The sequence below is a fragment of the Mizuhopecten yessoensis genome, unplaced genomic scaffold (assembly GCF_002113885.1).
Source record: "Mizuhopecten yessoensis strain PY_sf001 unplaced genomic scaffold, ASM211388v2 scaffold1923, whole genome shotgun sequence".
NCBI lineage: Eukaryota > Metazoa > Mollusca > Bivalvia > Pectinida > Pectinidae > Mizuhopecten > Mizuhopecten yessoensis.
The window spans coordinates 95,642-109,091 of NW_018404289.1; the positions used below are offsets into that span (position 1 = coordinate 95,642).

The window sequence follows — 13,450 nt, forward strand, 5'->3', positions numbered from 1 at the left end:
CATAGTAAATCATGCATTCTACTACTGGTTTAAATTAATGTTATTGTAAAATTGTACAGTTCTTTGTTCATAGACAGATTTACAAAAGCCTAACAGGTTATACGTTAATGTAGAATGTGTTCATGTCCTTATTTAATAGTTTTTATGACGACATGTGTTAAATGTTAGTGATGGCATAGCTGTCAGTAATCTTTTTCTACCCTGGTTATATAGATGGACCTCTAGGATTGTTAGTATCAGATTTAGCCTGTTTTTATGAGGACATTGATGTATACTGAACACATGGTAAAGTCTGTGAGTAGCTGTTAAGATGAGGTTAGAATGATATTGTAATACTTGGTGAACGTGTTGTGATGGACTAGCATCATGCTGTGGTTAACATACTATAACTTCAGGTGTGTAAACCTTTAGGCCATATCCCCTTAAATAGTTCTTCAACTTGAGGTAGGCTGCTTCTTGTACTGCAATATAATCTCTTCTCATTACTGCAAGAGGTAGCCCTGAGAATTATTTAGTGGGGACAGGTCAGCTATCAATTCAGGCACCAGTGACTAGTGTGATAGGATGTTTATATATATGAATGGGTGTACCATTTATAGAAACCATGTATTAAGCCTTTGCTCACCAACTCGCATACATAATAAGTTTACAGTGTATCAAAGAATGTTAAGGTTTTAAAGTCAGAAGTTGAGAACTTTACTGAAGCATTTGGGCTATCAAGGCATGTTTCAGTAATAAAGTCTGATATCCATACTCTATACTGAGCAAGCTGAAACTTCAATTGGCTTACATCTGATGATCAGAATTAGTAGGGATACATACAACTAATGTTGTGTAAGTACCATATTGTATGGTTACACATTAGACAGATTTCACGATACATTATGTACCCATGTAATGTAATATTTGTTTGCAATTTTAAAAACAGCAAGTCACCGACAGAAACCGGTTCAATTATTTAACACTTCAACTGTATGGTTTTTTAATGTCATTCAAACTTGCTAAACACGGCTGCAATATCAAAGATAGAAGGAACTTGTAAAATTCAGTTAATAGTATGTAGGCATTTTATCACCTGTAAGTTTGAAGTCCGGCTGTATGTGGTAACTTGAAAGTTAAGTACTATTGTTTCTTGTATAAGTAATGTGGATTTCACAATCAATTATATTCACATGTTTCTTTGTTATCAAAGTATAACTTCTCTAAATGAGGATTTCAATTTATGTTTCCTGGAGAGGAAAGTACTGGGTTGTAACCCTTGGTTATCAAAGACGCTGACAATGTAATTAAGTGGATTGTTGACATTGACTATAAATAGTGGTGAGATGGAGAATATTGCCACAGGTGGTTAATATGGAGAACCTCAAGTATGTTTTGTATTAATGTGTTGCAAGAAATGTTTGAAAGGTGTGTGTGTGTGAGGGAGAGATTATTTATTGTACCCGAGTCCCACACTATATGGGGCATTAATAGAGATGTAATGTACAAATATCATGCTTCATGTCACAGGCACAAGAACAACTAAATTCACAAATGATAATAAAAAAAATATTTAAAAATATCCTTTGATTAATATACATACTTGATTTATAAAGGTTTTCAAACCCAATTCCTTTCGAAAATTGAAATTTTACATAAACTATAATATATTTTAAATCAATCTTTGAATCTTTTTAACAAATTACATATGTAAACTAACTATTTGTACTTTCGTGGTTGTTGTGAAATGTCACAAGCAATCCTATTTAAAGTTCTTTAAGTCTTCATTCTATATAACTGATGTTACAGCTAAATAGTGCTATAGATCAGGCACACGGCAGTTATCACCCCCTTTTGTTCTCCAATTCCAACAAGAGCGTTTATAATTTGACATCTTAAGAAACAACAAAGAGAGACCTAAGATTCCTTGAATGATAACCCTCTGCAAGGGAAGCGATCTAAGTTATCTATTGATATTTTTGCTTTACAAAGTACTGACATTTCAATCTGGGTTAATTATAATTCACTTGTACTTTTACAGGTGTCGTGTTAAGCACTAAGGTGAGGGAGGATGTTTTAGAAAAACTCATTGTTATACATGTAAAATAAGAGTCATCATCCTGATGAACTCATCTCAAATTTTCAACTCTTCCATTTCTGAAATAAATCTGTGGAAAACTGAAATGTTTTGAGCTTTTTATAAACATGTTTTGTCATCAATAAGATGTCATAATGGGTGCTAACTTTCAAAATTAACAAATAATTGGTCATCAGTCGAAAAGAACTTCTTTAGATAGCAAGATCCATGTTAACATACGATTACGACAATCGTTCTATCAGTGACATTTGAGGACGAATGAAAACGTACACGTAAACGAGATAGATTCCTGCACTACATATAGTGATAAAAAATCAGTTGCATTAATTCAGAATCAAATTACTAGCTGTTCTCGTAATCAGTTCCAAAATTATCACATACATCTTAGAACTAACAGGAAACTACTTTTGAAATTGGAGAAAGATCTATTTAGTGTTTCTTGAGAAAAGTAATATCGAGAATTAAGGACAATACAACGGACAAAAGGCAATTTTAACATGCAGCCAACCATCTTACAGTAGTGGGCTTAAAATATAACCAAGAGAGATTTTGACCTTTGAACCTAAAGCATCATTATAACATTTGTAAATTGTATCTTGTCAATCACACTGTTTGAAATGACCTAGTAGTTATGTTAAAGTTGAGGAGACCTACAGTTGTTATAAAAAAAGTGGGTGGTGCAGTGGATAGCGCCTTTCACCAAGGCGGCCGGGGTTCGATTCCCCTATCGGACATGAAAAGTTATGGGGTCACCTGTCCGACCACATGGGTTTTCTCCGGGTACTCCGGTTTCCAACCACATTAAGACCCCTGCGCACTAACATCCGGGCCAACAAGAGTGATTAATATAAGTTGACAAAACATGTTTCATAATTGTTGTAAAATACACAAAGTTCATATTATATAAGAAAAGTGAGGAAAGCTACAGTAGTTTTAGGAGTGAAGAAAGTTAAAGTTGCAGGAATGAAGAAACATCAATAGATAAGGAATACAAAAACACAAAATGTTATTAAAAGTTTTAATTCTTACATAGATACAAAATCACATTTAAAATGAAATGGACAGGATTACACATAAACAGTACCATTTACTGAACTTTCTTCTGTACTCTCTGATCCAAACATCATTCGTCTTCTGTACTCTCTGATCCCAACATCATTCGTCTTCCACTCATGTTTCTCTTTCTATTTTAATATTCTCTTTCTCTTCATTGTACTGCTGCGACTACACATTCCTTCCTTTCACTCGTATGAAAATGAAAATTGCTTTCAAGTGGTTCTCTTATTCTGTCATGAAAAGTTCATCTACTGCCCAGTCCTCAAAACTTCCATCAGGAAGATATCGTCTAATGATGAGTGGAACCTTTCTCGCTCTGAAACAAAAACAGGACGTTCTTAACACAGCCATCCTAGGATACACATATAAATAGATTCAAGAATCCATTGGAAAAATCGAGAACTTTTGGTTGTAAAAATATGCATACATCAATAAATATAACATACATGGAAATAAGATAAGATAAACTCATACATTAAGATAACATACATTGTTTAATGCTTGTAATTAAAACAAAAACACTCAAATCAGATTTTTCGAGTACTGCAAGAAAAATTACTCCTGGAGTAATTGGCAATAAGCAAGCCTATAAGCTAACTCTAATGAACAGTCATGTTATTGGTGGCTGCTTACAGGCTCACTAGTCTACTGTTCATAAATATGGTAAACCTCCGGTCAGTTCGAATCGGTGGATAGTTCAAACATATTTTTTTCAATAAAAACAATTATTTTCTAGCTAGTGATAGTTCAAACTCTGATTGACCCTATTTCGGATAGTCCGAACTTGCCTAATGAAGCATGTACATGTAAAGTAAGATTTTTTACCGGCAAACTCCATTGAAAGCTCGCGGCGATCGGCCCCGGAAAAATGCCAATACTTTGATCAACAGAAACGTTTAGGGTAATGGGTTGTATGTATGAGCATTACAGTACAGCTGTGACAGACAAACCATAAATATATGTCACAGATTTTAGCGTTGATTCATTTTTTTACATTGTTTGGCCCTGACAATGTATAAATAACATGCGACAGTACGAACTGGTGTCACGCTGTATGGCAAACGTAGTTCACTGTGTTATTATAAATTTTACCTTTTTATAGATTCATAGTTCAACATCCTATTTCTACTTAATTAACCATCCAAATATTTCTTTTCAATATTTAATATAAAGTGGAGGTCACAACAATTGACAATGCCAAATAAAACATGTTGATTTTGACATGTACAAAACAGTAAAAACCAAGAAGATCCATAAAACCGAAATATTATTTGTTATACTACCTACCTACCAACAAACTTCAGCACAGGTAAATATTTGCCATTAAATCTATATAACGTTCCAGTTTTAATTCTGACCCTTACATGTAAATACATCTATAGTAAGTCAGGAAGAGGCCATATAAGTTGTGAGAACTTGTACTCAATCCCTTTGATTTTTATCAACAATAAAATGTGTTTTAATAAATAAATTACGTACTTATACCTAATGACATGATGAATTCGCGCTCACAGACGTGGAAAGTTCAGCTGAAGTGAACAGTTTCCAGTACACAGGAATATATTTTTGCATATAATTACAGTAAAATTACTCTCAAGGAATTCATATTTAAGCAGTCATAGCAAAATATTCTCATTAAATATTATATTGCACTAAAAATAATTCCCTTGCAAACTTTGTTGGCTCCATCTGTTGAAACTACCAGCAAAATATTATTACAAGATTCTATGCTTTTTGATTCTTCAGAAGTTGCTTGACATATTTTTTCCTGTGACCTTGTAAGTAGGTCAATGTCATTTTCCTTCTCAAATTGGTTAGCTCTATTCCAAAAAGCTACCAGCCAAATCTTATGAATCCATTCCTTTTAGTTCTTGAGAACAAATCCATTAAAATGTTGTTGACCTCTGTGACCTCTAAAGTAGATTGAGGACATTTTCATTCGCAAACTTTGGTGAGTTCTATCCCAGGAAGTCACCAGCCAAATATTATAATTTTATGCCTTTTAATTCTTCAGAAGTAGTATGAACTGTTTGACATATTTGAACGCTGTGACCTTAAAAGAAAGTCAAGGTCATTTTCATTCGCAAAATTTGTTTGGCTCTTTCCCAGAAAGGCACCTGCCAAATGTTAAGATTTTATACCTCTCAGTTCTTCAGAAGAAGTTGTTCTAAGCATTTAACATATCTGACTCCTGTGACCTTGAAAGTAGGTCAAGATCACTTTCATTCGCAAACTTTGTTGGGCTCTTTCCCAGGAAATAACCAGCCAAATATTAAGGTTCTATAACTTCCAGTTCTTCATAAGAAGTTGTTTGAAGTGTTTGACATATCTGCCTCATGTGACCTTAAAAGAAGGTCAAGGTCATTTTCATTATGAAACTTTGTTAAGCTCCATCCCAGCAAGCCATCAGCCAAATATGAAGATTCTATACCTTTTAGTTTTTCAGAAGAAGCCGTTTGAAGTTTTTGACATATTTGACCCCTTGTTACCTTGAAAGTAGGTCAAGGTCATTTTCGTTCTCAACCTTGTAGGGCTCCTACCAACAAAGCTCTCAGCCAAATATCATGACTCTAGGCCTGTCCGTTCTTCAGAAGAAGTTGTTTAATGGAAAAAGTTGACGGACACGGACGGACGACGCACCACGACATAAGCTCACTTGTTCTTGCCTCATTGGCTTGTTTTAAACATTTTTATTGTAATTTGTATATCCTGTTTGTCCCACTGGTCCCCAAAGAAGTCAGACATTTCATGACTGATATGGTATTAGTTTCATCCCCACCATGCAGTGCAAACATCATTGTCATGAATACCTACTTTAATTCTTTCATGGCAATAAGCAAAGGATCAGTTTCTCCTTCCAATTCTACCATCACAGGTGCACACATTCTGAAATAACACGATAACATCAGTTACATTCACAATTTATACAAATATTTCTACATGCACAGTTTTATGATTAAGCAAAACTGAAATTCCTCACACTAAACAAGCATACTGAGTATTGCTAAAGCAATACATGTCCCCTACCGGCCCCCGCTAGCAATTACACTGTAATGATTTATAAACACGGTGCCCTTTGGTGTTAATTTGGGAAAATGAAAAGTATACAATTAGCTTGCAACTGATTTTAATGTAATTTTTCTATTCTACATTACCATCAATCATATTGTAGAAAAAAATCAAAATAAATGATTTTCCATGTATACTGTATATTACCTGGTACATACATATTTGACACTTTAAATTCACTAATGAACCGATTATATCGATTATGGAATTTGTTATCTATAATCGGAATCGAGTCTTCAATTTGTCCAGGATTTTGTATTAATAATAAGGGTGGCCTTGACCTCAACTCTACAACCCTGAAACTCAAAACTTGTCCGAAATTATGGTCCTTTGTAATTGTATGAAGTTTGATCCAAATCCCTCAAGGAATGAAGCCGCTAGAGTGCTAACAAGGATTTTCTAAAAATAGTAATGGTGACCTTGACCTTGACCCGACAACCCTGAAACTCAAATGTGTCCGAGATATTATGGTCCTTTGTAATTGTATGAAGTTTGATCCAAATCCCGCAAGGAATGAAGCCGCTAGAGTGCTAACAAGGATTTTCTAAAAATAGTAATGTGACCTTGACCTTGACCTAACAACCCTGAAATTCAAACTTGTCCGAGATATTATGGTCCTTTATATTTGTGTGAAGTTGATTAAAATCCCTCAAGGAATGAAGCCGCTAGGGCGCTGACAATCATTGGTGTTATGTATGTATGTACATACGTAAGTACACAGACGGAAAGGAAAACTATAGTCCCCCGGTCTCACCGGTAGGGGCCTAAAAACAAGAGGCCCAGGGGCATAAACAGCTAACATGCAGTAGTGTTTGTGTGAATGTTAAGTTTGCATAAATGTATGTTTTTTCAGCATAAATGATAGAATTTGTGATCCTACTTCATTTATAAATGAACGTATGTTCAAATAATCTTCAAATAAAGCACTTTCTAGCACTGTCCATCTGACATTAAACATGCTTTATTATAATCAGGTTTTTAATATTTTAACATACGTAAAATCCAAGGAAACCGACTGGTGCCCATCTTGAATTTTGAGAATAAAAAATTTGATGGCACTATTTCTCAGAGTGTTGTAGTTATCTTTCTCAATTGTCATATGTAGGTTCCCACTAGTTGTGCATGATTCATTTTGAGACCAATTGGAAAATCAGGATTGTCACCGGACAGCCATCTTGAAATTTGACTGTTCAATTTTGTTATCACTATTTCTTCATGATACTCCACAGATCTGACACTGTATAAAGTTTCCTGTTCATGTTTTATTTTGAGGCTGATCAGAAAAACTAAATGGTTGCCAGACAGCCATCTTGGATTTCAACAGTTCAGTTTGTTATCACTATTTCCAAAGAAGTACTCGAGAGATATTTCTGAAATTTAAATTTAGTTTTTACTTGATACATATGAAGTACATGTTTAGTGCTAATAAATAAGCCAAATGACACCCACACTTTGTCATACACAGCAGTATCAGGCTTTGATCAAAAGTTACCACAGGTGCATTTACTGTTTACAGGACTCAATCCACCAGATAGAGAAAAGATCAACCTGACACAGTACCTGTGAAGATGGTACAATGGTGGGAGCCAAGATCTCTCTGGGATCTCTTGTTAAGATTGTTATTGTTCTTTAGTGTGTCATGTCAATTTTGGAAAGTGCTTCTTTTATGTTTCGTAATATGCAAAGACAAATTTTTAAAAATATAGCAAACTAATTGTTATTTCCAATATTACATACGCTATCTGAAGTGCTCTTGTCCCAAGGACTCTTGCTCTCTCATATTTAGTCAAGTAAGGTGTAGTGATCCTCTTCTCGGGTGGAACTGCCAGCCCCGCATCAGAGGACAGCACTTCAACTTGGTCTTGTGGCTATTTACATTCAAGTATGAAAGAATAAATTAACAAGAGGCCCATGGGCCTTAACGGTCACCTGATATATTTATACAGAGAGTTGATTTTGTTTTTAACATGTACAGAAATATTATTCAAAGTGACAAAAAACAATAAAACCACCTTATTCAATATCTAGCATACAGATTTAAGACTAAAAAGTATTTGAAACTAGCACCTCTGATTCTAAACAAGGAAAATGAAGAAATTTTAGCACACTGACTCCTTTGGGCCCCACCCTACAGCCCTTGGGGGTAGGGCTGGCTCAAAATTTTCAAAGTATCAAACTGTCAACTCAAGGTTATAATTCCAATCAAGTTATTAACATGTAATATTCAAAGTATCATTTGCCATTATAAACCATAATAAATTTTGCCCCCCCCCCCCCCCTTCCCCAGGGGATAAACGTGAGACCCTAGGGTCATAAACCTTAAGACCCTTCCATCTATGAAGAGTATTTGATTCTACCATATCTGGGTCTTGAGAAGAAGATTTTTGAAATTTCAGTAAATTCAACCCTTTTTGGCCCCACCCATCAGCCCCTGGGGGTCAGTCAGGGCTCATAGGTGCATACTATCAAACTGCTACCTAATACTGATAATGCTAACCCAAATTGAATTACTTCCAATGGAAATTAAACAAATGTTGGTCCAAAATGTGATTTCCCTATATAAACTATAGTAAAGTTTACCCCCTCCCCAGGGGGAAACGTGAGACCCCAGGGTCAAGAAATTCACAATTTCGGTAAAGCACCTTAAGACCCTTCCATCTATGAAGAGTATTTGATTCTACCATATCTGGATCTTGAGAAGAAGATTTTTGAAATTTTAGTCAATTTGACCCTTTTTGGCCCCGCCCCTCAGGCCCCTGGGGGCTTGGGACTAAACCGGCAACCTTTTTTGTTGACCTTTGTCCATGGAAGGTTCCTGCAAAATTTCATTGAAATTGGTTCAGTGGTTTTGGAGAAGAAGTCGAAAATGTAAATTGTTTACGGACGCACGACGGACGACGACGGACAAAAGGCGATCGCAATAGGTCACTTGACACTTTGTCTCAGGTGACCTAAAAAGTCATTGAATTTGAATTAATTTACTCATTTTTGTCGTAGATACAACATTTTTGTCAAGGAAGAATTGAGTCCTTTGAGCTGATATTTTGTTTAATATTTTCCTTAATTTTTTTAAGGTTTTCAACATTACATTACACTTAACAGATATTTCAATCTCCCATTCCCACTCTTTTGAAAAACTTTCTTTGCTTTGCCATTATACAGTTGAGACAGTTGTATTAAGATTTATGTAATGAAACACTTCTAGTAAGATACATTTAATACTCATGTAAAATATGATGAACAAGAAATATCTTGAATACGATAACTGCCAAAATCAAAATGATGAAATTTGAAAACTTGCAATTTTGAATCACCGCTGTTTTTCTACCTAAATTTTATAGTAGCCCATGTTGCCTGAACTTTTTTGCTTTGGAAAGAGGCGAGTTTTTTGGCTGTAAAACTGGACAAAAATAAAAACAAAACGAAATCTACAATATGGAAACAGAAATGTTGACCTTTCAACATCTTTGAAGAGATTAAAACCTGGCCTGTATATTTCAGCATTGGGATCACCACATAGGGTCTGTTCCGAATTGGACATCTACTTTACATCATTGAAAGCTTAATTAAATTTCCTATTTTCCCCATACTTACCTGACTGATAGGTTCGTCCAGAGGTTCTTCATCTTCTACTTCTTCTAAATCCTCATCAAAACTGTAAATAAAAGCAAATGAATTTACTTTTAATCAGAAGATTTTTTGAAGGTGGTGTTTCATTACCGTTTCCAAAACTTTCATCTCTGATCAATTACTACAAGAGAAAATATCATGGGCAGCCATAAATACCGGTACCTTCCATGTAACATGTCTACATTGCTGCATATATCTATACCTATTTGTTCCATGGCTACATCCTCTAGGTGGGTGAGTGGGCAGTCTCCCCCATCACAAGATATTTTCCATATCTTTCTACATGGCTTACCTTTTCTGGTCCACTTCATACTTAAAAATTCTACAGCTTCTGGAAGGCTTCCCTCACTACGCCCCCACCCCCTCCAAAAAAAATCCCAACTCCCAAAATTTATGTATATATGTTACGAACTGAACTTGGTCGATCACCAGTAACCAGGTAAGCTCAATTGGTCAGAATGTTCATCTATAGTTCGGAGGGTCCAAGGTTCGAAACTTAGTCTTGCTGTTCATTTTCTCACTCCTACAACATTTGGCGTCCAATAAATATACCCATGGAAGGTGGTATAGGGTCTTGTGTGTCTTCGGGGTCGAAGACTTTGGTAAAGGAGGGAGGAATGTAGCGGAACTGGACTGGGTTGATTGCTGGCGACCAGGTAGGCCTAGCTCAATTGGTCAGTGTCTATCTAAGATTTGGGAGGGTCCAGAGTTTGAACCCCGGTCTGGCCATGCCTTTTTTCACTCCTACTACATATATATACTTATACATAAATTGGGTCTTTCAATCCTCTACCCAAATCAGCTTGGACATGCATTTAATATTTCTTATTGTAGATTCTTATGTTCTTACAGTACCTAAAGCTCTCTTAATCAGATATTTGGGTACTGACACATTTACTTAGCTGTCAGTTACATAGTTCAATAGATGCTTCAGTCATCGTTTAAAGGGACAATTTAGTGAAGTAAGTTTTTTTGATTACCTGAAAATCAAGTCGATACTGAAAATATATATCTCCTAACTAAAGTTCACGTAGTTGATAATGACATGACCTGAAGCCAACATCCAGTGTGGTCAGTTTCATCATTTGGGAAAGCCGGTGATAAAAAAAGCTACGACCGAAATAGTGCAATATCCGGGCCTTTCAGTGAGAAGCACTACGCTATCATTCGAGAATGCAGTGTCAGTTATGAGTCCAAGTTCACCCATAAAACATTCTGGAATTTACACAATAAATTACGGTTAAGAATTATAAGTATCATAATATATACCTCTAATCAGATATTTCTGTTAACATTTGGATTTGAATAAAAACAAACAGGTTCAAAGAGCATGCATGCACAGAGAGGGTGCCGCAGGGAGAATTTCAAACCGCAGAAAGTATGATATCAATAAGTTTATAACAATGTTTTCGATGCTGTTGGAAGATGATTTTTATTCAGAATAGATGCATAGACTTGTTTTCAGAGAGGCTAGGCAAATAAAGCCAGATGTTACCTTCTCTCCTCGGCTGGAAAGACATTTTTGTTAGCTAGAAATTCACCAACAGCTGCCGCTACGGTACGTTTGTACGGTTAAGGATTTCTCCAATACTGATTAAAAACGCCAAGTAAAGGGAGTATCAAACTATATAATCATGAAGAGTTTTGTGACAAAGTTATAAAAAAAACATACTTCACTAAATTGTCCCTTTAAATACACCTAAAATTTATCGGGTCTGCCGAGTGAGCTATATAGCTGTAAAGGATATTTTTTTGTGCACAAATGTACTTCATTGTGTTATTTATTTGATTTAGTTGACAGAATGACGCCCTTTTTTGCTCCAAGTGTTTAAAAGTACTTTGTGTGTTTTATTTCACTTTATTCCCCATTTCAGTAATAAAATTGTTATTGAAATGGGTAACTGTTACCCAAATGCAGGATTATTACCCATATGTTGTGCCCAAACTGTTTATAGCTATATAGCTCAACCTAGCTATTCGTTATAAATCTCTGATTTAGATAGAGTTCCTTCCTACAGGAATTAGCTATTCTTTCGCTGTAATCTACATCGTTTTAAGCTTTTTTGCTAATGTGTAAATCGACACTTGTATTGGGTAGTATTAGGTTGTATTGGGTAAATCGACGCGCCGTTTTCTTTCAAATAGAAAATGACGTGAAAATAGCTCAAAAGAACAATTTCAGATAGGTCGACACAGCTATGGTCTATAGCTATATCGGTGTACTGAACCTACTTTCAAAATGTGATGAAGCATGGCATGCCCATTGTGCAATTATCTAAAAAGTGACAAACGGAACGCCGTACATCAACAACGAACATATATCTTTTGAAACATGAAGATAAAGAGTTGGTAAAGTAGTCAATATAAATATATTTCTGTGTTAATAAGAGTATGAGATGTCGGTTAACTGCGAAAAATCGACTGAACATACTTGTCGCCTTCGTCGTCCGCCATTTTTCTATTGATGTCTGTGTTGTGTAAACGCTTAAGTCTTTATCAATGATCGCTTGACTCGTACAGAAAACTTTTCGACAAGATGCAGTATGCACGACAGCTTCTGTATTAAAATGTTCCAGTACTGTATGTCAACAGTAAAAGTAATTCCAGAGTCTGAAATATATACATGCACAAGTAGATCTAATTTTTACCACTTTTCTTTAGCTCGACTTTTAGACATTAGCCTATTTAAGACATAATGGTCAAATATCACCACCAAAATTGAAATGAACTGAACCTGTTCACAAATGTTGATTTTCCTTTGCTGAGCAGTAGCATACCATCTCCTCTGTTTTAGTAACTATATAGACTGCATGAATAGAGGGTGCTATCCAAATCCGTGCTGTATATAAATATTGCTATTTTTGTCTTTTCAAACTGCCAATATGATTTACTTAAGAAAAAGGCTGCTTGTCAGTGTTGTCTTTGACATGATTATATATATAATCATGTCAAAGACAACACTGACAAGAGGAAAAACTTCCTAAACACGCAGATTTAGACAGAACCCGATAGCCGGAATACTGTGATAGAGTTTAGTTAGTTGAATATAAGGTTCATTATCAATACGTTAGATGAAAGTAAAAAAAATGATTTTCAGAATTTCAAAACTTTATAAGGTTCTTGGCTAACTGCCACTTGGACTTAAATCCCAGTTGGACATCTAATTTTAAGGAGTTTGTGAGGCCTGCTGTTGTTGTTCATCTCCTTGTCTTAGTCGTCATTGATATGTTGTCTGTATAGATGATACTGTATTTATTTTTTATTATTGAAATTATTAAACAAGATCACTAAATAAAACCTAGATGTGCAGGACAATATGGCAGAGTTCAATTAAAAGGGGATTATCATTCATATTCATTTAAATAGAAACAAAAAAGAAATCATCTCCCTTCTGCTGAACTTTGATCAGCTGTTTAAGATGTAAATGAGGATGTGTTATTGCTCTGGAACTTTGGGTGGGGCAGGGGAGTTTTAATCAGCCTTATTGGTACCATTTGAATCCCAAACCATAGTCTGCTCCCAAGTTTGGTTAAAATCTCCCATGGGATCAGCAACTTGATTTGTACAAAATTGAATCCATATCTTTTAATATTTTAAATTTGGTTGAAATCTGCCCAG

At 35.3% G+C, this 13,450-nt stretch overlaps 1 protein-coding gene across 1 annotated transcript; it reads right to left on the bottom strand.

Moving 5' to 3' along the window:
* Nucleotides 1–3,081: 3,081 nt before the first annotated feature.
* Nucleotides 3,082–12,355, bottom strand: LOC110442718 (DNA-directed RNA polymerases I, II, and III subunit RPABC2-like). The gene is made up of 5 exons (XM_021486459.1): nt 12,264–12,355; nt 9,797–9,857; nt 7,940–8,070; nt 5,948–6,019; nt 3,082–3,449 (listed from the first exon to the last, which is right to left on the bottom strand). The coding sequence occupies exons 1-5, from the start codon at nt 12,284–12,286 to the stop codon at nt 3,359–3,361; spliced, it is 378 nt and encodes a 125-aa protein (XP_021342134.1). The 5' UTR covers nt 12,287–12,355; the 3' UTR covers nt 3,082–3,358.
* Nucleotides 12,356–13,450: the final 1,095 nt, after the last annotated feature.